At 41.7% G+C, this 25,147-nt stretch overlaps 1 protein-coding gene and 2 non-coding genes across 5 annotated transcripts in view; all 3 read right to left on the bottom strand.

Annotated features, from left to right (window-relative positions):
• Positions 1-1,892: 1,892 nt before the first annotated feature.
• Positions 1,893-25,147, bottom strand: part of atg16l1 (autophagy related 16 like 1) — a 46,907-nt gene continuing 23,652 nt past the window's right edge. For all 3 annotated transcript variants that reach the window (XM_043701876.2, XM_043701879.2, XM_043701880.2), the window contains exons 9-18: positions 22,352-22,454; positions 19,134-19,239; positions 17,423-17,493; positions 15,303-15,374; positions 12,184-12,304; positions 11,194-11,299; positions 10,634-10,783; positions 9,749-9,796; positions 8,498-8,599; positions 1,893-5,443 (exon numbers count right to left, since the gene is read on the bottom strand). In XM_043701876.2, coding sequence (XP_043557811.1) covers positions 5,350-5,443; positions 8,498-8,599; positions 9,749-9,796; positions 10,634-10,783; positions 11,194-11,299; positions 12,184-12,304; positions 15,303-15,374; positions 17,423-17,493; positions 19,134-19,239; positions 22,352-22,454 — 973 coding nt within the window. In that variant the 3' untranslated portion in view covers positions 1,893-5,349. The remainder of the gene's footprint in view (positions 5,444-8,497; positions 8,600-9,748; positions 9,797-10,633; positions 10,784-11,193; positions 11,300-12,183; positions 12,305-15,302; positions 15,375-17,422; positions 17,494-19,133; positions 19,240-22,351; positions 22,455-25,147) is intronic.
• On the bottom strand, positions 14,581-14,841 carry LOC122556404 (small Cajal body-specific RNA 6). The gene has a single exon (XR_006313520.2).
• Positions 18,238-18,511, bottom strand: LOC122556405 (small Cajal body-specific RNA 6). Its single transcript, XR_006313521.2, has one exon.

Here is a 25,147-nt window from a genome sequence, read left to right as displayed (position 1 = left end):
AGCATGGGCATGTTGGGCTGAAGGGCCTGTTTTCATGCTCTACGATTCTATAACAGTTGAACAGGCTTCTCATTTGAAAATTAGCACATCTGACAATGCAGCATATCATTGAAGTGGTGACAAAGCTTATAGGTTCAAATCTTTGGCATTTGGCTTGGGCTTTGTACTTTCACTGAAACAAGTTTGACATTTAATACACTATTTTAGTTTCATCACAATGGTGGGTTTTGTCCTTGCCCTTTCATATTCAACACTAATTTCCCTAATTGCCCATTGGTAATTATACTTCTATATCTGCGTCAGGATTGAGAACAAGCTGGGGTCTGGAACTCAAGACAGCAGACAGCCTTCTGAACAAACATTATTGCGCATACAACTAGGAAAGATGGACCATTAGATTTCACCATCGTAAGACCCCTACTTTTCTTGACATATAGTAAAGACTCAGTCTTGAGTATAGAGAGTACAATTTGTGGATGACAAAACTTAGAAGCAGTGTGTTCTGTGGAAAGGACAATTATACATATACAGTACAGAAACAGACCCTTCAGCCCAACTCGTCCATGCCGAGATATCAATTAATCTGACCCCATTTGCTAGTGTTTGGCCCATATCCCTGCAAACCCTTCCTATTCATGTACCCATCCAAATACCTTTTACATGTTGCACCAGCTTCCACCTGCTGTCCTCTGGCAGCTCATTCCATCCACACATCACCCTCTGTGAAAAAAGGTGCTCCTTAGATCCTTTTTAAATTTTCCCCTTCATTTTAAACCTATGCCCTCCAGTTTTGGATTCCCCTTCCCTGTAAAAAAAACCCTTGACTATTCACCCTATCCATGTTATAAACCTCTAAATAGTCACCCCTCCGTCTCCAATGCTCCAGGGAAAATAGCCCCAGTCTATCTCCATTGCTCAAACTCTCCAACTCAGGAAACATCCTTACAAACCTTTTATGCATCCTTTCAAGTTTAACATCTTTCCAGTAGCAGGGAGACCAGAACTGAACACTATTTCACAAGCAGTCTAACTGATTCCCTGTACAACTGCAACATGACATCCCAACTCCTATACTCAATGCACTGACCAATAAAGGCAAACAAACCAAACGCCTTCTTCACTATCCTATCTAGCTGTGACTCTACCTTCAAGGAACTATGAACCTGCACCCAATTTGTTGAGCAACATTTCCCAGGACCCTACTATCAAGTGTATAACTTCTGCTCCGATTTGTCTTTCCGAATATTCATAGGCAGGTGTGGACATGGGACAGCAACATAAAAACTACTTTTAAGTAACAAGTGTTTCGGATGTAGAAATCACTGCATTAGAATATAGTGGAAGCAGATAAAATTGCCATTTTCAAAAAGGAATTGGACATTTATGTTCAGGGAGAAGATTTTCAGGGACACAGGTAAAGGATGAGTTGCTTTCATGAAGAGCTCACATTAACATATCAGGCCAAATGAGAAAAGGGCCCATTCATCGCAGCTACATTCCACGATGATCACTAATCAATTCCCTACTGTTCTTGCACTGTTGGTACTAGGTTCAGTTGTGGTTCTAGAGTTATTCAGCTGAGATCAGTTAACTTTGCATAAATTGGTGTCAGATTCGGATTCATAGTCATTGCCCAGCTCCAGCAAAAAAGCCTGCTTCTGCTGTATCATTCCCTAGTATCGCCCAGATTAAAATCATGTCCTGCTGCTCTGTGCAGCTGCAATTATGGAGCTATTAAGGACTGTTGCTGACAGGAGACAAAGCAGAATTAGCTGTGCAGGAAATTTAAAATTGGCCTTACCCTCAAATTATCTCAAACTTTTACACATACACACTTTAAACACAGGAGGCATACCTAAAGCTGAAAGGGAAACACAAAACATGTCACAATGCAGCTTTTTAGAACTTATTTTATTTAAAAAGAAACATTTGTAATGAAGCAGCACTGGCAGAGTTACAGAGCAAGTTGGTGATTACTACATGGGATTCAGACACAAGTGAACCGAATCGCAGCCAGGCAACTAGGTCGTTACCAATGCAATGTTCTTCAGAAAAAAATATAAAGTGCAAATAAGACTTTGTGTAGAGGACTCTTAAAGCATCAATATAAACGAGGTAATCGGAACATGCCACTTAACTACACACACAGAACAAAGGTCAGATCCTGCCGTTGTTGCTCTCTAACCCAGTACAGGAGCATGAATTTGTCCACAGTCACAGTGCAAGCAATTTCTGAGTAGCACATTTGGTAAAACTGTAGTAGCCAAGGAAAGTTTTGGATCTGTGCATTCAGCTAGATCAGGAGACACTGGTTTGCACTCTTCCCAATTCTGGCAGCAGGCTGTACATGCAATAGACACTCAACAAAACTCAGCACACTCTTCCATGTGGATCAGTAGTAATGAGAAGTTCCAGATGTTTAAACATCTAGTGTGCAGCTGTGAGGGGAAAAGTACAAAGTCTTGGTCTTCCAGAGAATGATAATGGTACTGCACCACTCCCTAGCCCCAACAGCCAACCTCAGCAGAGTTGCTCCTCAAAATGCTACATTTGTAGGAGATTAGAAATGGGACCTGAAACTAGATTTAAACATTTATCATGGCATTATTAAGTATTGTGGAACTGAGCAACATGGCTGATACCCACAGGAGGAAGAGCTTCTTTAAAGTTACCAAACTCATTCTGATGGGAAATCACCAAAAAAACTGGCAGTTTTGAGTTTCTCTAGTAATTGATACATGCTTTCACTTGCTATAAATTATGTTGATTAACTGAGTTGAAAAACCAGAAACATGGGACCAAATGATGCAATCAATTAGCCTTTACTAACTAGAGTTTAAATTCACAACTGATTGAATTTTCATCCTAAGTTAGTCCTTATTTTGAAAACGAACTCATGTGAACTGAGCTTGCAGTCTCAGTTCTTGTTGTAAATTGGACCCAGCACAAACATTCTTCTAACAGTGTGATGAGCACATAGTTGATACTAAAGCTGCAACACACCAAAAAGGAGGGAGATTCACTCAGTATTTAAACTGTGTACTGAACTCAAGTCACTCTGTTATGACCTTATACTGTTGCAGTAAGCATTCCCTGCTGAGATGTAGGATATAGCTCCCTCCATATTCACCCATCAGTCATTTCAAAATTACATTCATCCTGGTTAGATACAGAATAAAGACTCTTCTGCAATATCCTAAACATTCCCAGAACAGAAACCATAGGCATTAGAGTAAAAAACCCTTCATATTTTTCCAATCAGGCCAGTTATGGCATGATATCTCATGGTATCCACTGCAATGAAAATTTTTCAGGTTCTTAATCCTATCAATTTAGTGCAACAGGAACTGGGCTGGAAGTGTCACTCCCCTTTGAGTGACTCCCATGCCACTGAGGACTGGATTTGAACCCAGATTTCAGAACCCTACATCAGTGCAGGGTACAATCTAGTCTGCAGCAGTTGTGTATGGTAGTAAAGGAGTCTACAGTGACCAACGAGCTTCCTCACGAACAAAGGATCTGCTGTTCTTCACAGTCTTTTCATCTCTGACCACTATTAATCCTCACTAAAAAGCAAAATCTGTAGCCATAATAATTGGATACCACCATTCATCTCAAAGTGCAAATTACTGCTTTTTGTTTTAAGTTTGGCATAGGTGTTATTAATGAGAGCTGGGATTGGCAGGTAGTAACCCATCAGAAACTTCAATCGGAGTTTCAGCCACAAGGTTTGTGCATGAAGTTTCTGGCCCATGTTTGTATTTATATTTAGAAATGGTCAATACCAATGTTACACATGGTGTTTAAAGTTAGTGCACATTTATACTAAACTCCCCTTCTTTCTCTTCTCTTCTGAAGGCGCCAACGCTTACCTGGGTTAGGCGCCTTCCCATTTCATTTAGTGCTCAGCTTATGACTCCACATGTCTGGAGAGTGTGTGCTGGCATTCCATGGGATTAGTAACACTCCACTCCACCCAATGCCAATGTTCAATCACAGTGCAACGATTAGGCCTGGAAACCTGGAGCTGGCCTTTCCTCCCCCTAGCCCAGGAGCAGTGTGGTAAGCTTTAAGGCACCAAACAGATGCCTGAAACGCCAGAGAATCTATCCTGGGACCATCCATCATCAATCGAGTGTTACTCTGGCAGTGCCCTCAGCATTCAGTCTTCTGAAGAGACATTTGAACTCGAGATTACTCTGACGACTCCAGAGACGCACATTCCAAAGTGCAAACCTGGTTCTCTATACACGTGTACAAATGGATCAACTTACTGAACATGAAAAAGGAGGAAAATTGATCAGTGTATCACAAAGTGCAAACATCGTCAATTTGTCAAATGATGGAAAAGAGTGTGCGAGATTAAATGTAGTGAGAAAGGAAGTCAGAATAATTAATATATGAGAGAGAGAGAGATATGTGATTAAATAGATAAGGGAAAGGCATGTCAGTATGCTTCTGAAAATAAACACAGGGAGATTGTATAGCTTGTTAACCAGTCCCATTGTGTGCATATATTCTCTTAGTTGGGATTACTAATGCAGCTTACTCGTCAGCCCAAGGGATGCTGCATGCAATGTTAAGGACAGTTTGGATGGATAATAAATGCAGCCTTTCACTGCTGCCTGCATGCAAAACATAAATGCAAAAGGAAATGCTTATTCTCCCAGTTATTGATATTAAGTTGCCTCTTTTGAGGGGAATGCTACCTTACGTGGTTTACAGCGCCCTCTAGGAAAAGCAAACTACACAGCACCACTTTTCCCCACCATGACAGCACATCTATTCTCCACTTAAGCTATTTTACCAGTGAACATTAATAATTGAAGACATGTCAGCTGTAACCACTCCATACTATTAGACTATTACTCTTCCACGCTTTCCAAGGACATAAAGGTGAACACACTTATTCGGTTGGGGAGATAGAGTAGAAAGGGGAGTAAAACCGACACAATGGCAGTAAATCCCACCATGACATGGCAGCAAGAAAATGTAAGCCGTGGACAGAGTAAACAACTGGACACCTTGGGTAGCTACCCTGCAGCAAGTAGGACGGCTCCACACTCCAAAGTCAATCACAGCAGCTGGTACACAGCACAGACCCTCCATATTATTCCTAAAGCTATATACTCCAGCAGGTGAGAGTATGCTTCTCACCAATGATTGAGAATGTACAAAAAGCTCACTGTCATTGTCTGAATGCCCTCCCAGTGGCACTGATTTGTGGGAGAAGTCTCACTGTCAGGCCGTGTGCCGTGGCTTGGAGTGTGCCACAGGCCAATCTCCTGCGTACGGCTGGAAGTTGCACATGTATAAGGGCACCTCTTGGTTATCTTCTGGCATCTTAGGTTACGCTTCTGACCAAAGTACCACACGGCTTCCTTTGTCCACACTGATTACATGTTCTCCAGATGGCGACCAGGACACTGCATTTATAGAAGAGCTGAGGAGGAGGATGACAAAAAGCACAAGGAACGATTAGAGATTCAGTTCAGCACCACACCCGCCCTTGTGGTGTTATGGACCAGGCCAGACCCCTCAAAACATTTCAAGAAGGTAGCCCAAGACCCTAACTTTACAGAATTTATTTACAAGATTACTGGATGAAACACAAGCAACAGAAAACAGAATATCGTATAACTCAACCTCTCCAAAAACCCAACAGGTCATCCAACTTAATGATGCTGTTCCAAATATTTGCAACAATCCCCATAAACAGCCCTTGGCACAAAAGGTAAAATCAAACACAGATTCTGATTGGATAGAAGTCAGAGAAAGGGTACCAGCCTGGACCTAATTCTTTGGGTCCAGCAGCCTTTCTTTTCACACTACTACTAAAAAAAAATCCAAGCCAGAGAAAAGCTGAGCTAGGAAAACTGGCCACACCCATTTCATTGTACAAGTATTTTTTTTATTTGAAAGCCTTCTGTTAGCTATATCACCTTGGCCCGAACACCCTTCACCTTCAGGCTTTTTGGAGGTCCCTTACGACCTGTCTGGAAAAAAAAAGCCAAGACTGCCTAACCTTGTTAAAGGAGCATCTTCATCACAGTCGCAAATACTGATGGTGCTGGCCCTTCTTGTCACCCTTTGCTAGCCTAAACTCATCTTAATCTCTGCTGCTTGTGCTCTCCTTGCTTGTTATATCTCCCCAATATCTTCAGGAGTGAGGAAGACAGTTTGGAAAAATGTCATTTTACAAGAAAATTGAAAATGACTGATGCCTTCAGGGTCCGCTAAAGCACATCGTTAAGTAATGAAGCAATTTTAGATTGGGCATATAAATAATGAATTGGAGCTCAAACCCAAATCCTTTGATTGCTACAAACTAAGCCAAACTGACTCAATTTGGGAACCGGGGGGTGGAGGTTTATATCTTATTTAAATATCAGCAGTTCCATCTGCTTGGGGTAAACTAGACAATTAATCAGAATGTGGCAAGTGGAAACTCTACAGGGCGAAAAGCTGGATCCTGTGGCTATTGAGGAGAAAGTGAGGTCTGCAGATGCTGGAGATCAGAGCTGAAAATGTGTTACTGGAAAAGCGCAGCACGTCAGGCAGCATCCAGGGAACAGGACAATCGACGTTTCGGGCATAAGCCCTTATTCCTGAAGAAGGGCTTATGCCCAAGACGTCGATTCTCCTGTTCCCTGGATGCTGCCTCTCCTGTGGCTATTCCCAATGATATTCTACTGCACAATACTCTGCACTTATTTGGGTGTAAGGCAAATGGAATAAATGCAGTAGTCCCCCCCGTACCAGTGGGTGATATGTTCCAAGACCTATCACAGAAGACTGAAACCACGGATAGTAGCAAACTCATTCACTTAAATGGGAAAGGTACCTTCCCGGCAGCCTCCTGGTCCCTGGTTCTTGAATGAGCCCGATAATGTGCTCGGGCCGCAGTAAATTGCAGGTAACTGAAACAGCAGTAACAGGACCCACAGATACGGGAGTCACCCTATACCTTCATTTTCTTTGTCAGGCCCCCCGCACAGGAATTGGGTTGGTACTCTAAACAAGGTTACCTCAGACTACAGGACCTTGATCAGATGGGCTGAGGAGTGGCAGATGGAGGTACTACATTTGGTAAGATAAATTAGGGCAGGACTTAATGGTAAGGACCTGGAAAGTGTTGTTGAACAAAGAGACCTCAGTGCAGGTTCACAACTCCTTGGAAGTGGAGTCACAGGGTAGACAAGGTAGTGAAGGCGGTGTTTCTTACACAAATCTTTATTGATCAGCTTATTGAGTATAGGAGTTGGGAGATCATGTTGCAGCTGTACGAGACACTGGTTAGCCACTTTTGGAATACTGCATTCAATTCTGGTCGTCCTGCTACAGCAAAGACATTAAACTTGAAAGGGTGCAGGAAAAATCTACAAGGATGTTGCCAGGGCTAGAGGGTTTGAGCTATAGGGAGAGGCTGAATAGGCTGGGGTTGTTTTCCCTGGAGTGTCAGAGGCTGAGGGGTGACCTTACAGAGGTTATAAAATTATGAGGGGCATGGATAGGGTGAATAGTCAAGGTCTTTTCCCAGGGTAGGGGATTCCAAAACTCGACGGCATATGCTTAAGGTAAGCTGGGAAAGATTTAAAAAGGACCTAAGGGGTAACTTTGTCATGCAAAGGGTGGTGAGTGTTTGGAATGAGCTGCCAGAGAAAGTGGTAGTGGCTGGCACAATAACAATGTTTAAAATGCATCTGGATGGGTATATGGACAGGAAAGGTTTAAGAGGGATATGGGCCAAATGCTGGTAAATGGTGATAGATTCGTTCAGAATATTTGGTCAGCATGGATGAGTTTGACCAAAAGGTCTATTTCCGTGCTGGACATGAATATGACTGTGTGACAATCCTCCTTTAGTGAAGGAACAGGAGGAGCAAACAGAATACCTTTGGGACTCCGGCAATTCCAAAATGACACACCTCAAGCTAGAAGGTCAGGAATCACATCAACTCAATGGTAACTTTAGTTCTGGTTAAGTTCTGACAGCTTATTCAACACTGACAGAATATAGAAAGAACAGACCTGTCTCTGGTGCTCTGTGATAACTGGTAAAACTCCAGTAGCACCCTCATAAAATAATTCTTTGAGAATGAGGGTAGGGAATGAGATTTACGTAGTCACCAGGATTACAGCACTGAATCAACATCCACAAACTCACATTAGGGAGTGTCTGTCTGGGGACATTAGGTGCAAGCATGATTTGGATCAGCTTTCAGACCCTTCACAGTCTTTTGGGCATTGGCAATCTAGGTTGACATCTGAAGAACAGCCAGTAAAAGTGCTAGTTCCCAGTGAAAGATGACAGCTTTTTAGTGTGGACAGGCTACTGGAACACATCATAAATGGTAGGGAGCAAACAGTTTGGACAGCTGTACTTATGGCAGTTAAATCCTTCAAGGTCCTTCAGTCAAAGATGTGTTTGGGCAGTAGGCAAACTGAGTTACAAGCAACTATTACACAGCAACGCTCCGCCTTGAGTTTAACAAACCTGTGATGCTTTCCCAGACTTCTTTCTATCCTCCCAGATTCAACACCCCACACGTAAAGTATTCCATCTGAAGACCCAGCTGTAACAAATTTCCCATCCGGGCTGAAAAAAAAAGCATGAATTGGCGAGAAGTTATTTAAGAAGGCTGCATGCCATGAAAGCAAATTTCCGAACCATTAATCAAGACAATGCATGTTCAAATCCTCTCAAACCAGTTTTAGGAACTTTAATTCAGTTGAAAAACCCAGTCTTTGTTCATGACATGAGGGTATCTGTGGCCAGACCTGGAATCTAGTTACTCCAAGTCAATTAGGAGTCAACCATGTGGTTGTGGTTCAAGAATCACATGTAGGTCAGACCAGAAAAAGACAGCAGGTTTTTCTTTCCCTAAAGGACATTAGTGAACCAGGTGGGCTTTTTCCAACAATTGGCATGGTCACCGTTACACTAGGTCTTATTGTACTGAATTCAAATGTAAATACTTGCCATGGGATTGAAATCCATGTGTTCAGAACATTAGCTTGGAATTCTAGATTACTCTCCCAGTGATATTAACATTAAGCCACTAGCTTCCACTGCCAGCAGCTCAGATCTAAGACAACAGATGCCAGTGGACCCTGATTAGCTTTGCCACCAGCTGATGTCAGAGTCTGGAAGGTGAAGCATTCAATTATGCCTTTCATATATGAGAAATGGATCTGCTAAGCCAAGGGTATCATTATCAGCAGCAGCACATGATATTTAATGTAGCGTGGAGAAGTCTTTACGTTATGGAAAATGGATCCTCTAAGTCATAACAAGAACCCAAGTACTTGTAATTTCAACACTGGTACAAATCCATGAGTTGGATTCTCTTTTGTTGCACTGACCCAGTCATTGAAATTTTAGGATCAGAAATTTGCAGAAGTGTGACTATTCACATGGACATCATTTGAAAAGATATAAACCTGTCCTAAATTAAGTTCTCCGCCATAACCTGACATAAATGACACTCTCCACCCTACCCAATAGCAATTGTAGCCCGAGAGTCATCAGGCAGCAATCCTTGCTATGCTGGACACCCACAGCCAACACCTCAGCACAGCTGGTGTTACTGATTCTACCCCTGACGGGACACATCACTCTCATACAATAGACAAAAATCCACGACTGTACATTTGGAGTCTGTGCAGCCACCATCCTTCGCTTCCTTCAGTAAAACACAACCATTTGTGAACAAGCAAATATTCAAAGTTAGATAGACTCAAATACCTGAACGTTACTCTTGTCCAATCTGATCCGCACTTGAATCCTTGTGCACTGTGTGGAAAAGAGATTATACATGGTTAGAAAGAGCAGACAGACAGATACCAATTATCCACATTAAAGTATAGTGGCACACTTAATTTACTTGATTATTAACTCAGTGGCTGAGAATAACTGATTCAGAAATAAAATCCCACTCTACCTGCACCATTTAAATGCAGCTTTTTAAATAAAAATCTGCAATAAAATGTTAGGATCAGTAATGTTAACTATAAACTCTCAGATTGTCACAAGTTGATTCACTAGTGACCACAGGAAAGAAACCTGGCATTCTTACCCCAGCCCGGATATTACATGACTTCAGATCTATGGAAACGAAGTTGATTCTTAACTGTTCACTGACGTGGTCTAGCAAGTCAATCAGTTGTATTAAAACAACACAGTCATGGTGGGAATGCCTTCACCAAATGGACTGCAGTGGTTCATGAAGGCAATTCATCATTACCTTCTAAAAGGTAATTTGGAACCACTATATAAATCGACGTTTTGGGTAATAGCCCTTCAAAAGAGCTTTTGCTCGAAATGTCAATTTTCCTGCTCCTCGGATGCTGCCTGACCTGCTGTGCTTTTCCAGCAGTACTCTAATCTTGACTCTAATCTCCAGCATCTGCAGTACCCACTTTCACTACTATATAATTGCTAATCTTGCCACCAATGTTCACACGCTATGAATGAGCTAAAATGTGGCACTAATCCCCATATAAATACAAGTGAGAATGTATGCTGCTTCCTAAATGCATGCAGACTTACATTGTAATTCCTCAGTATAAAGAAAAAGAGAAATACTGATTCATTTTAAATGTTGAAGCCTGGACCAGTCTTTATATTTACCTGAAGGACTGTCTGGTAACATTTGTACGCAGGTCAATGATCTTTAACAAGTCATCTCTGGAACAGGTGAGTAGTTCTGTGCGTTCTGGATTGAGATCAAGTGCTGTGATACGACCCTGCAGTTCCATCTCACGCACAATACTCTCTGTCCTGGAGAAAATTTGCAAAGTACTGTAGTTATTCATGGAGCTATTGTGTGTCATTACTGCTCACTCAGTGCAATGTTGTAGTCTCTATAGAGATAGAACTTCTTTCATCTACTCCTGTCATCTACTCCTTTAAGGACTTGAGAACAGTTTCAGAGAGATCTTACTCAGAGAAAGCAGTCCCACAAACCGCTGAGAAAGTTCAGAGGAAGGGTCACTGGACCTGAAACATTAACTCTGATTCATCTCCACAGATGCTGCCAGACTTGCTGAGCTTTTCCAGCATCTTCTGTATTTGTTTCAGTCTTACAAACTGTCCAGTCTACAAAACCTTGCTGTTTGGGTCCATGACATGATAACTTTTCAGAAGCATATTAAATGATTCTGGAGAGAAACTCAGTGTATTCATCTCACCTAATGTCCCAGAAACGAATCTTCTTGTCGAAGTGCCCACTCATAACACACTGCTCAGTGCAAACAATATCATTGCAGCTTGAACCAGCAAACACGGTCTTTGTACCTAGAAGATAAAGGGTTAACATTGAAAGAAATGGTAAGATGATAGAATGGTATTCCTCAAGAGCTATATTGTGCTTTATTCAAAGATTTGCGCACTAATACTTGTACATGTCAAGGTTTTCAGGAACAGAACATTCTCACTAGTTTCTAGAAGTCAATGTGCTGCACATTGTGACTTCCACCTAGTTGCCAATCTGCTGCTCACAAGCACCTGTCAATCATTGACTAATTGTTCATTTGATGTCTGATCAGGAGCCTCACATTGTTATCATGTAGATGGTGGATTTCATTTTGGGAGTGGGGAGGAATGGGAGGCACTGGGCTGAAACAGGATGGTCTTTCAATGCTCTTCGCTCTAATTTAGTGAGATGCACACAAACAGGAAGAAGTCAACATTTGTGATTCAGCCCTTTGAATTTCGAAAGTTTTTTCTTGGAGTGTTTTCACTTTGGCCAATGATTGGCTGCTGTCCTTCACCCTCCCACCTTAATAAAGAGCATTACCAGCAGGAGGTAACATTTCACTGAGACGAGTAATCTCACCAAACCATGCATGTCAACAGGGAGTAAGAGGGGGCTGTTGAACCATGGAAAGCTGAAACTCAATTAAGTCCCACACCCCATTTTTGCATAGAATAACCCAGCTGGAGTTACCGCACAAGTCTTTTTTTTCCCCCTTGTTGCGTAATGCAGGTATGACTTTAATTGTTGAAATTAGCAATCACAACTGTGAGTGGGAATGAAATCTTACTGCCTGATAGTTATGGCTTACTGCTACATGGTGGTCAGGAGGTTGCTAAGCCTGTGCTGCGCTGCACAGGACAAAGAGACTTAGCATTCCAATCTATTTCTCGCCATTTTACCTCAACACCACACTCCTACTTACAGATCTTACGGCTCAAGTCCCACAGCTTGAGTGTCCGATCGTGGCTTCCTGACACTACCCGGGCATTGTCCAGAAGAAATTTTGCAGACAGCACTTTCCCGCTGTGTCCTGTCAGTGTGTGCTGTTATGGAAAGAGAAGTTACAATGCACAAGTCAGCTGTCAACTACAACGTATTGAAAGTGCAATCGGCTTACCCACACAGCTCTGCTCTCAATTGAGCAAAATAACCTTGCATTTATAGGCCATCGTCCATGACCACCCAGTCAGTTCAAAGTGCTTCACAGTCAATGAAGTAGTTGTGAAGTGAGGACACTGCGTTGTGATACAGGAAGTACAGCAGCTAACATTAGCACGACAGGTTGCCATGTACAGCTATTTGATAATGAGCAGTTAACTTATTTTTTTGGGATACTGCCTGATAAATGAGCCCTGGCCAAGACATGGCATAACTCCCCTGCTGTTTCTCAAAGTATCATGCGGTCTTCTGCATCCACCTGAACAGGCAGAGATGGCACCGCAGTTTATTTTATCCAAAAGACGGCACCACCAACAGCGCAGCACACTTCAGTACTGCACTGGAGAGCTGGCCCCCTACTTTTTAAATGTGCAAGTCCTGGAGTGGGTCTTGACTTGAACTCAGAGCCTAAAAGGCTATCCAAACAATAGTCTTCGAAAAATAAAATGTGAGTTTTGTTTCAAAACCAAACTTTAGGCCAAAGTCTGGCTCAAAAGTCACCTTCAGGTGTGATGGGATACTGGGCTGACTGAGTATGTGATTCCAGCAGCGAGTTTGGTTTGATCATACTGCCAAAGTTTGCATCAGAGTCACACAAGTTAAAACAGCAACAGAAGCTCCAGTTTTAATGGAGTCCACTGACTTGGAAGCTGGACTACCTCTTGATTACCAAGAACACTTGCTTTCTACATAGAAAGAAAGAGAACTGCACCAAATTCTAATGCAGTCAATTTTCTTCTGGCTGGAAGTAAACAGTGGGAAACACATGAAACAGTAATTCTGCTGGAGGTCATTGGTAAAGGACCAGTGAACTGCAAATGGCTCCCAGACTAAATTAGGAAAGAGGAGATTAATTTAAATAAACCCTACTGCACTTAGCTACAAACACAAACTAAAGGCACATACCTGAAGTTCAACCAAAGACATATTTTAATGCTACACTGTTTGGTTTGACAAACAGGATATCCTCAAACTTGCCACAATGTCATGCAAAGACCAACCACTTCCTGTAACTTTCCAATTAGCCTCTGCAACAAAGGCTTATTTTCTTAGCTTTTTACATTTTTCAGTTCTGACAGAGCATCACAGACCCAAAATGTTAATTTTCCTTTCTTTCTAAATTGTGAGACTTCACCCACTGCCAGCTGTGAATCACCCCCACTTCACATTTAAATCCAAACATGCTGCACCGAGTCACTGCTTCTCACACACTGTATGCATTCCTCATGCACTCATGCTCACTAGTGTCAAGCCAATTCTCCTTTGTTCCATTCACCCAGCATCTCCTACCAATTCTGCACATTCAAAAAAGAACATCATCACCACTTCACTCCTGAATCCCATCTTCTGCTGTGCAATGCTCCCAAATGATATATTTTCTCTGTGCTCACCTTCCTGTAATATCTCATATTCGACATGTGGCCTGGAGTTTTAACGTGCATACTGACCTAGATTTGCATCTTTTACATTGAGACTGAACACAAACACAGAGATGCTAAAAGCATGCTATATGACATGGAGATTATACCAAGAGATACCAAGAGATTTTACATGAGGTGGAGATTATACCAAGAGATAAGGCCTGAGAGAAATTTTAAAACAAGGATGTGGCAAGCACAATGGATAATATCTGATGTGTTTGTAATTTTAAACAGGGAGATTTCTGCTGTTCCAACATTGGGATGTCAATCACCCAACATGGCTAGTGAGAGTCACTGAGAGGGGGGTGTGGTGAGGTAGATGCACATGTGGAAACACTATATTTTCAGATGTTAGTATTGATGAGTAGCATATAGATGAAAATTGGAAAGGGGTCACAGATTGATACTTGGGAAACACCAGATACAGGAGTGCATAAGAGGCAAGAAAAGCCATCACAGGTTATTCTCTAATTATGCTCACGTATTTAAAATGGAAACAGGCATCCACAGTTCCACCCAGCTCGACAACAGCACCTCAGGGAAAGATGGTTGCAGCAGAGTGCTCTGCCCACACTCAAAACTCAAATAGTGCTCTGTAACGTCAGTGCAGAGTGTACCAGGGCAAGTTGCAGAAAGTCATGCCCACGGACATAAAACATACAATTAAAAAAAAACCCTTAGGTCACACACAATATTTGGTTCAATGCAAAATTCTCTCCACTGTAAGGTTTAGGATGAGAGGTCTCAGTTCTCAATTTGCAGTCAGGCAACAGAGACAAACCTCACAGCACCACACTCCTGAGTAAGTATGTGTATTGGTGTGCATTGCAGACATGTTCCAAAACTCACGAACTGACTAAACAACAGCATCAATTGCTATCAGGAAACCTTCTACCATCGGAGCATGTCTAGAGCAGGATGGGAATTGCAGGGTTCCCTGGGAGCGAGGCTGTGAGGATAACACTCTGTGCAGTCAGACCTTTTACTTATCATCACTGACCTCTGCACAGCAGCTTTGTATGGCGTTGTCAGTTGAACATGACTGTCTCATAAACCTATTCTAACCATGGCTTGGCCACTTACATAGTGTGTGGAGTTAGGGACTTACTTGGTGATGTCGTAGAGACAGTGCAGAAGAGATTGCCAAAATGTGGAAGGACCAGAGGATTCAGCTTTAGAAGAGACTAAAGGACCAGGCATTTTCACTAGAAGAGGTTCGGAGTTATTAGAAGCTATGAATTTATGTTTGTCTACTAGTGGAACTATCTAGGGACACTGGTCATTAAGTATTTCTTTACTTCAAAAAACAAAATATTTACCATGAGCCCAAGTCAGTTTAAAATTCATCTTTCATTCACACAACAAAATACTACACATAGTATGAAGGAAGCTCCAGACCAATAGGTCTGAAGCATAACATTAGAGACTAAATTGAGCATATGTTTAAACATTTGTTACTTACCCGCAGCCGAGAATCATCAACAGTCCAGATTCTGCTGGCAAAGTCATTGGAGGCAGCTAGCAGGTACGCTCCCTGAGGGAAAAAAAACATTACTTTAATACTTTGCAAACAGAGCTAAATCACCAAACAGAACAGACCATGGCTAACACGGAATGGTGTGAACTGTAACAGATTCAACTGCAATCTAATCTGTTAGTTCAGCTAGGATAGGAGCAGGAATGAAGATCATATTCAATATTCCTGCGCGATTATGTGTCCATGTATGTACAGATGAAGGGAGAAAAATCAGTTTTAAATATTTCTGAGTGTCACAATCCCTGTGCACACCTTTAAATTTATGTTACAATCTGGTTAGAACCAGCAACTTGAAACTTTAACTGTAGACAAAGAAACTGAATGGGACTAGCCAAACCAATGCAGCAGCTACAAGAACAGTCTAAAAGCTAAGAACACTGCAGCAAGTAACTCATTTCTCCCAAAGCCTGTCCACCATCTACAAAGTACAGGTCACAAGTGTAATGGAATACTCCCCACTCGCCCAGAGTGCTTGACACCATCCAGGACAATGCAATCAGCTAAATTGGCAACACATCCACAAGTACCCACTGTCTCCACCATCAATGCCCAATAGCAGCAGTGTGTAGTATCCACAAGATGCACTGCAGAAATTCACCAAAGATCCTTAGACAGCAGCTTCCAAACCCATGACAACTGCTATCCAAAAAAGACAAGGGCAACAGATACATGGCAACACCACCACCTGCAAGTTCTCCTCCAAACCACTTAACATTCAGATTTGGAAATATATATCTGTAATGCTATTGGATCAAAATTACCAACAACCTGCAGAACCTGCTGTACCAACAACCTGCAGAACAAATGTCATATACAAAATACCCTGCAAGAACTGCAACAAACATTACATTAGACAAACAGGCAGGAAACTAGCCACCAGGATACATGAGCACCAACTAGCTACCAAAAGACATGACAACTATCACTGGTATCTATACACACAGATGAAGAGGGTCTCCAGTTCGACTGGGACAAGAAATCCATTCTGGGACAGGCTAACCAAAGACAAGCACGGGAATTCCTAAAGGCCTGGCATTCAAACTGGAACTCCACTAACAAACATATAGATTTGGATCCCACTTACCAACCTCTCCAAAACAGAACTGTAAATGACATCACCCACCACAACAAACCAGGACAGCTAAGTAGCTAGTGGGACAGAGCACCAACGCTTCACTGGAGGCTCACTGATGATGTTACCTAGTATAGTGATAAAATGTCCGAGAACAAACCTACCAGCTCAGCGAGCAAATTTACAATCTGATCCACAAATCTTCTCCAAAATCTCAAACTTAGCTATCTAATTCCTACAGCTTGCTCGAGTTTGAACGCTACAGTTGTCAAACTGCTCTTAATTCCTCACCAAGTCTCTTACACAGAATCTGAGAGATTCAGCTCCCCTTCCAGCAGTACAGCTCACTGCGATACTTCAAACATGGACTCACGTTCTTTCTCCTTCAACTAACAGTGTCCTTTGAACACTTCTAAAGTGATTGCAGAACAGTTCTGCATTACAGATTGAAAACCTTGCAATAGTGTTTCTCCTACTGCTGAGGAGAACAGAATGTTACTAACATTTTGAAACTGTCAAATCTAGCAAGCCTGGAACAGAGTACACCGTGACACTACACACTCAGAATGCTGGAAATGGATTTCATCACACTGGGTTAACTGCAACACTGATTAACTGTGAAGGGAGTTTTAAATTTGCAAAGTCCCATCAACCACTCGAAGCCATTGATTAAATCCATGCCTTTAACACAGCCCATGCCTAGTCCTGAGCACCATCTTGAATGCTGGTGCAGCCAACAGACAGGAACAGAAACAGCTAAGTGCTGATATTGCCCATGGTAAACAACCTGTGGACATACCATCTCTTGGCTCATTTACGAAGAATGGCCACTGAACTGAGATACAAGAGACTTGACATCAACTGAAAAATCTGTTTTGAAAGATGACCAAATTTTTTTGGTAAAAAATAAAGTAATTTGCAACTTTGGCAAGGACCGAGCAAAAGTCACGATAGCAAATAAACTCCAACTTACTGTGCTGTCAAATTCAAGGCTGGTAATGCCAGCATTGCTGCCAGTGAGTGAAGCCTTCAACTCACACTTTCCTGGATAAAACAAACAACAGTCTATTAGTTGTCAGTCTCACAACTGGGGGAGTCTTCCCAAGAGGCTTCTATCGCAAATTTAGAATTCCTGGATGAATTTGTATTCATGTTGAGGGATCATAATTTTGAGAATGCAATCTTTGCATTTTAGGCACAAGTACTCTCAGGCCAGGTCCAGGATGTGCTTAATAAAGAATTAATCTGCTTAATTATCCTCTGAAGTAGGAATGCTACAAGTTGCTTCAGTGCCCTGGTTTAGAGAGCTAGGCAAGTCAGCTACCCGGCTACTTGCGTTCACTGAGTAAGGATAGGTCTGGACTGAGATGTACCACACTCACCCACTGGTCTCACTTAAAGAGCAAGCAAGAAAAATCAAGGATAGAGGGCACTGAACTCAAATGGGAGTCAGTATCTTGAAGGAAAGGAAGATAAATAAACATTAAATAAAAATCCATCTCTAGCAGGTCACACCTGATGCTCCAAACCAGTAAGATGACTGTGTGGGAATCCCCACAGGCACCTTTTCCAAACCATTGACATCAGCTGCTAGCGTCAGGCAATTCTTCATGGGAATCAAAAGCAAAACTATTACAAATCAGCCAGAGTGAAACATCCCTTCAAATAAGTGATCGCTAAAGTAAGGCAATATTGATTAGCATGCAGCAATCAGATGAGACTAATTATCGTCAGCGTTTCGCATCAGCATCCAGACCAATGTAAGATCAACCCCACTATCTCAATAGAGGTCTCAGCTTGAAAACTTGCATTCATGCACCAGAGAGAAATCCCACCACGCTCAAAAGCTCCTCTGGGACGAATTCTGTAGGATGCACGCTGTAAAGACATCCCACATTGCTCTGCGAGAATATCAACTGAAACAGCAGCATCGGTCACTGTCAGGAACTCCAATTCCATCACAGCGCAACTGGTGCAGAATGGAAAACGCAGGAGCACCTGGGAGCGAGCACGTGGGCATTTAATAAAGTGCCATCAGAGCGTTTATCCATCATCACTGACCTCTGTACTTCAAACAATTACAAAAAACACCACTAGTTTAGAAGAACATGGGTATTACTGTGCACATCTTAAAATGAGGCAATAAAAACACATCAAGCAGGATCTAAGTTTTATTCTCAGTCAGGTCATAATAAGGAATGGGGCAGGTGGTTACAAAGCATCTCACTTCCCACAGTTAATGTGGTAGGAATGGTACAAAAATTAACTAAAGTTCCCAATCATTACACAGAAAGTGTTCTGTGAAGATTGAAAAGGACAGGATCAGATTCTGCTTTAATACTTCCCAAAGTGGAACTGTCTACTCATGCTCACTGTCTAAACTCTCCATTTGACAAAGCTCAGCAGGTGTGGAAATACAGCCCATTGGGAATTACAGCTATGGGGAGGGAATGAAGAGAACAGGAAACTAAAACAACTGAAGCTTCAACACATGTGCCACAGGTGCTCATGGCAGATAGATAGAGGAGATTTCCTTCCCCCATAAAACCCTAAAAACATTGCTAGGATTACCCATAATGTTTTTGAACAGTAAAACGGTCACAGACACAAGAGTCAGGTTAAGCTCTAATCCCTGTTACTTGGCACCAGTGTGGATTTAGAAGTAAATCTTCCCCACTACATACCTGACAAGATCTCCCAGAGTTTAACCTTCCGGTCTGTGCCACCAGTCACCACTACTCGAGATCCTGGACTGAACTGGACTGCATTTACCTCTCCATCATGAGCATCCTAAAAATAAAACAGTAAAGTCCAGAGCCAGGTTAAGAGAAACCCATGGATTATAGTGGGATCATCTCAGGAAGGACACTCTTAGCAGAAACCGTGTGTATTAGAACTACACAGGTGCCAACAGTGAGGCAGGTAACAAAGTGTAGTAATGACATTGCCAAGGTCAGTTCTTTTCATTTCTCCATGACAGTCCTTTTTTAGTTGTTAGAAGGCTGCCTCATTTTCGCCTTCAACAATTAGCATGAGCAATTTGACTAGGGAAAAGAACTGGAGCTAGTTTTCTATTGCCTCCCTCATAGGTACTGAATGAAAACATAATTTATCTTCCCAAAAGGATCCTCCATCTGCAAATAGCTGTTGCATTTCCTAGCTCTTCTGCCATTAGCACTGAAGTTTCACTCTTTCACCACTGGCCACAGCCTGCAACATTCAGTAGCACCCTTACCTGGGCCTGCAATAAGGTCAGAGTTCGGCCATTCTAAGGTCACAAAATACTCAAGTAATATAGATTGTAAATAGTGGAGGTCCCAGCATTGGTCTTTGTAGCCCTCCACTAGTTACTTATACCTACCAACTCAAAAAAGATCCATCCATTCCTATGCTCTGCAGAATCCAGAATGAGGCACCTCCTTATCTCCTAAACTGGAGTCAAAATAAATCCCATGGCACTGTTCAAAGAACAGCTGATGAGTTCTTTCTGGTGGTGTGCCATATTTATCACTCAATTAACATCACTAAAACAGATTACCTGGTTGTCTATCTCAGTGCTGTTTACAGGACCAGGACAGTGCATAAATTAGCTGCTGCTGTCAGACTACAACATTAACTACCTCTAAAGTACTTTGTTGCCTGTAAAGCACTTTGCAATGTCCAGATGTTATGAACTGCACAATACAATCGCAAGTTATATCAAAGTATTAGGAGTGACACTCCACTCAACAGAAAAGTTATTCAAGAATACAAGAATTTTTTTATTATTCTTTAACACTGAACAAAAAAAACTCAGCTCGCAGCTTCAAGTCATGTACAAAAGTTAAAAGTCACACAACGCCAGGTTATAGTCCAACAGGTTTAATTGGAAGCACTAGCTTTCGGAGCACTGCTTCTTCATCAGGTGGTTGAAAGACCATCGTCAACCACCTGATGAAGGAGTGGCGCTCCGGACGCTAGTGCTTCCAATTAAACCTGTTGGACTATAAGCTGGTGTTGTGTGACTTTTAACTTTGTACACCCCAGTCCAACACCGGCATTTCCAAATCGAGTCATGTATTACAGGTAGCCCCACATTATCTAACAGTCCACTGACAGTAGTTTGGTTTAGACACCTGTTATGGACACAGGATGAAATATGTCAAATCAAACCATATATTCAACATCACTGAACTCAATACTGATTTACAACTCAGCAAAGCACCAGACTGAAAATGCACCAGAACAATAATCAAATTACAATGAGCATATGCAAACTTTGGTGGTGGTATCAAGAGCCATAAAACTGCTCCCCTTTATATTCACTGGTAAGGCAGGAAAGAGGCCTGAATAAAGATCCTAAATTGTACAGACAAAGTCAACCTGCAAATTAATATCAAAGTCAACCATGACAGTCAAATTAGCAGCAAAAGATGAAACGATTGGGAAGTATATTCAGAATTTATATCAATATGTACAAAAGACTCCTGGATAAAGCAGTGATATCATTTGTCAGCTGAATGCTAGGAGAGTGAAATTACAGTATTTTTGCTTAAGTAATGGAATAAATCAGGATCTTTCTTCTGAATTTCAGTCATAATGCGATTACATCAACATTTCGACTGCTTACTTTTTAAAGACATGCCCAACCGTCAAACGAATCATTAATAGTGTAACATTGATTAAAAAAAGGTTATGCAGTTTGTGATGCTTGATTGTTCGAATATGTTGTGTATAACAAGAGTCTGAAAAAAGCTCTCAGCCTCCCCAAGAATGTTCTGAAAAAAAACTTTCTTCCAAACCATAAACATTAAACAGCAGCTAATAAATGTGAGAACAATCCTGTTCTAGTTTATCGGACAATGATGACACTTAGAGAAGCACCGTGCGACATTGCTGACAGATATGATAAAATGCTGCTTTGGCACAAGCTATTCTTTGCCATTTTACTACACCAGGATTTTATTTTGGCTTTCCAACTTAATACTTTAGCTCAATTAAAAGCAATGGATAGATTTGTCATCTCAGTCAGATGAAAGATGTTGTACAGCACGTTTCTTGCGAGATTGGAACCAGCCAGATGGATTGTAATGGCCGTGTTATTCCTATGCTTTCCTGTTAAACAGAACTCTCAAACAGTCCGAGTTAACAGCATGGTCCTATTTCAACAAATCTGCAGTACCAGCACTGATCGGGAACTCAGTCCAACAGAAGGAAAATTACTCACATGCCATGATTCAGCAAAATTCTAAGCAGAGACAAGTAAAAACTGGTAGATGAAACAGAATGCAGTGTTTCCAACACTAAAATAGGAGGAACAACATCTAGGCAGGCATTTTACAATGTGGGCGAACGTTTTCTAAAGGTAGCAAACAAAGAGTCTCTCATTTACTCCATCACACTAGGCATTTTACAACCGTCTTGATTTAATATTGAGTTCAATACTTTCAGGTTGTGAACCGAGTCCCATTCCTTCCCTTTCTTTTAGCTTTACTTATTACATTCTCTCTCTCTCTCCTTCCCCAACCCAGTGGGACTGTCTGTTCTTTCCAGTTTGGAAGTTAATCACACCATTGTTCTGCCAGTCTCTTATTCTGATCACTTAATCTACACAATCAACATCCTTCCTCCCCCAACACTCCAATCACTCACCATTGCATAAGTATTGCTCCTTCCACACTTCATGTCTGATGACAAGTCATTTAAATTTGAAACGTTAGCTTCCTCGCTCTCCATGGATGCTGTCTGAACCGCTATGATTCCCAGCATTTGGTTTTCAGTACACATTCCAGCATCTGCAGTAATTTGTTCCCTTCACACCTACTAGGTTGTAAGCTCAACTTAGGTCCCACGGAGCCTCCTCCCATCCTACTGCATTTAAGTTGAATAGCAGGTCCTTTTATTTATTTGTTCAAATACTTACAAATACGTGCAGCGCCGTGGTGGGAAGTCGCATCTCGTTGCATGGCCCCGTGCGCACATTGGGGCAATCAGTCACAGTCCCATGCAATGTGGGCGAACGTTTTCTAAAGGTAGCAAACAAAGAGTCTCTCATTTACTCCATCTGCAGATGGTGAAAAATAACCAAGGGACAATGTTCACTTAGAACAACATATGTATTTATATCTTGGACGGTGCAGTGAGTGAGTAGAGAAGCAAGATACATTAGCTGATCTACAATAATGGATCAAATGAAGAAATCATGAGATGGACAAATGCAGGTCTCAATCATATAGACTAGAAAGCCCAGCTCTATGGTCAGTCTGTGCAGCATTAGCTTATATCACCAACGGCAACAACTGGTCTTGGGTGCTAAGAGAACCTCACATAGTTTGAGTTTCTTCTGATCACGAGTGAATGACTACACTCGAGTGGTGACAGGAGCAGAGCAGAGTGAACCTGGGGATAAGCAGCAGTGGGAGCTTTCAGATAAAGACCTGTGTTTTTATTCACTCATGGGATAATTCTGCAAATTTTAAGTTATGTTTGAATAAGGATAAGTATAGTCCTCAGGTGAAAGTCCTAAATTGGGGGTCGACATTAAGCAGGAACTGGGGAATATAAGACCATAAGACATAGGAATGGAAGTAAGGCCATTCGGCCCATCGAGTCCACTCCGACAGGTGCTTGAAATAAATCCATATCTATCACATGGGTATCTTTTAAAGGCCAGTTTATTAGAATCAGGACCAGTACATTCTTGTGCAAATGAAGGATAAGGATAGCAAGAAAAATTGTAAGCTTTGTTGGAAAGGAAAAGGAGACATAATAAGGTTTAGGAAACTACAGATAGATCTTTGAGGAATGTAAAGAAAGTAGGAAAGAACGTAAACAAGGAGTTAGGAGGGCTGAAAGAGGTCATGAAGCGACCTTGGTATACAGGATTAAGGAAATCCCAAAAGCTTTTCATATGTATATAAAGAGCAAGAGGCTATTAAGGGAAAGGGTACATCCACGCAAGAACAAAGGAGGGAATTTACACATGGAGCCACAGGATGTGGGTGAGATTCTTAACAAATACTTTACATTGGTATTCACAAAGGAGAAGGACATGGTGGATATTGAGTCAGAAGAGGGGTATGTTGATATTCTGCAGAATGTCAATGTAAAAATGGTGGGGGTGTTGAGTGTTTAGAAAAGCATTGAGGCAGACAAGTTTCCAGGATCTGATGGAATCCATTCCAAAATGCTGAGGAAGGCAAGGAAGGCAATTGCAGGAACCTTGTACGAAAACTTTGTATTCTCTTTAGTCACAGAAGAGGTCCCAGAGTACTGGAAAATAACCAGTATTGTTCCTTCATTTAAGATAACCCGTAAATTACAGGCTGGTGAGCCTTACGTCAGTGGTAGGGAAATTATTGGAGAAGATTCTTAGGTTCAGAATTTATTCACATTTGGAAAAGTATGAACTTATTAGCGGCAGGCAGCATGACTGAGTGTATCTCACAAACTTGATTGAGTTTTTTGAGGGAGTGACAAAGATTATTGATGAGGGCAGTGGGACATGTTGTCGACATGGATTTCAGCAAGGTCCCACATGTTAGGCTGATACAGAAGATATCAGATGGGATCACATGGGATCCACAGTGAGCTGGTAAACTACAGAACTGGCTTCATCATGGAAGAGAGTGCCACAATGGAAGGGTGTTCTTCCAACTGGAGATCTGGGAGTAGTAGTGGGACCCCTGTTGTTTGTAAATTCTTTAAATGATTTGGAAGAGAATAAGGGTGGTCTGAATTATAAGTTTATGGATGACACAAAGGTTGGGGAGCTGTAGATAGTGAGGAGGATTGCCAGAGGATACAGCAGGATATAGATAGGCAGGAAAAGGCAGATAGAATTTAATCTGGACAAATGCAGGATAATACATTTTGGAAGATCTAATGCAGAAATGACGTATGTAGTAAATCACAGAACCTTTAGACACATTGACATACAGGGATTAAGCGGACAGGTCCAAAGTTCCCTGAAAGTGGCCACATAAGTGGATAAGATGGATAAGGGAACATATAGAATACTTGCCTTCATCGATCAGGGCACACAGTATTAAAAATTGGCAAATCATGTTACAGCTGTATAGAACTTTAGTAAAGCCACATTTGGGATCCTGCATACAGTCCTGGTCACCAGACTACTATAAAGATGCAAAGGCTTTGGAGAAAGTACAAAAAACATTTACCAGGATGTTGCCTAGTTTGGAGGGTATTAGGTATGAGGACAGACTGGAAAACCTCAGTTTGTTTTCACATGGATATCAGAGACTGAGGGGCAACCTGATAGAAGTTTATAAAATTATAAGAGGCATGGATAGAATGGAAAATCAGAATCTTTTTCCCAGGGTAAGAATGTCAATTACAACTGGACATAGTAGTAAGGAGAAAGGGGGAAATTTAAAGCAGATGCAAGAGGCAAGTTTTTTTATCCAGAGGGTGCTAAGTGCCTGGAATGTGCTGCCAGAGGTGGTGGTAGAAGTGGATACAATAGCAATGCTTAAAATGCATTTTGACAGATACATGATCAGGCAGGGAATAGAGGGATACAGACCGCGTACAGGCAAAAAGGATTTTAGTTTAGAATGGTGCCCATGTGTCGATGAAGGCTAAGTTCACAAAAGGGTCCGATCCTTTGCTGCATTGTTCTTTGACTCCTGCAGGGGAGGCTGAACTTAATGTAGTTGTTTACTGAAATCATCTGCTGTCACTCATTGCAGAGGGTCAC

Source organism: Chiloscyllium plagiosum, unplaced genomic scaffold, assembly GCF_037043375.1.
Source record: "Chiloscyllium plagiosum isolate Xiang-an unplaced genomic scaffold, Cpla_swu_hap1 HiC_scaffold_13, whole genome shotgun sequence".
Taxonomy (NCBI): Eukaryota; Metazoa; Chordata; class Chondrichthyes; order Orectolobiformes; family Hemiscylliidae; genus Chiloscyllium; species Chiloscyllium plagiosum.
Note: the sequence above shows the minus strand (reverse complement) of the source record. Positions and strands in the feature narration are given on the sequence as shown.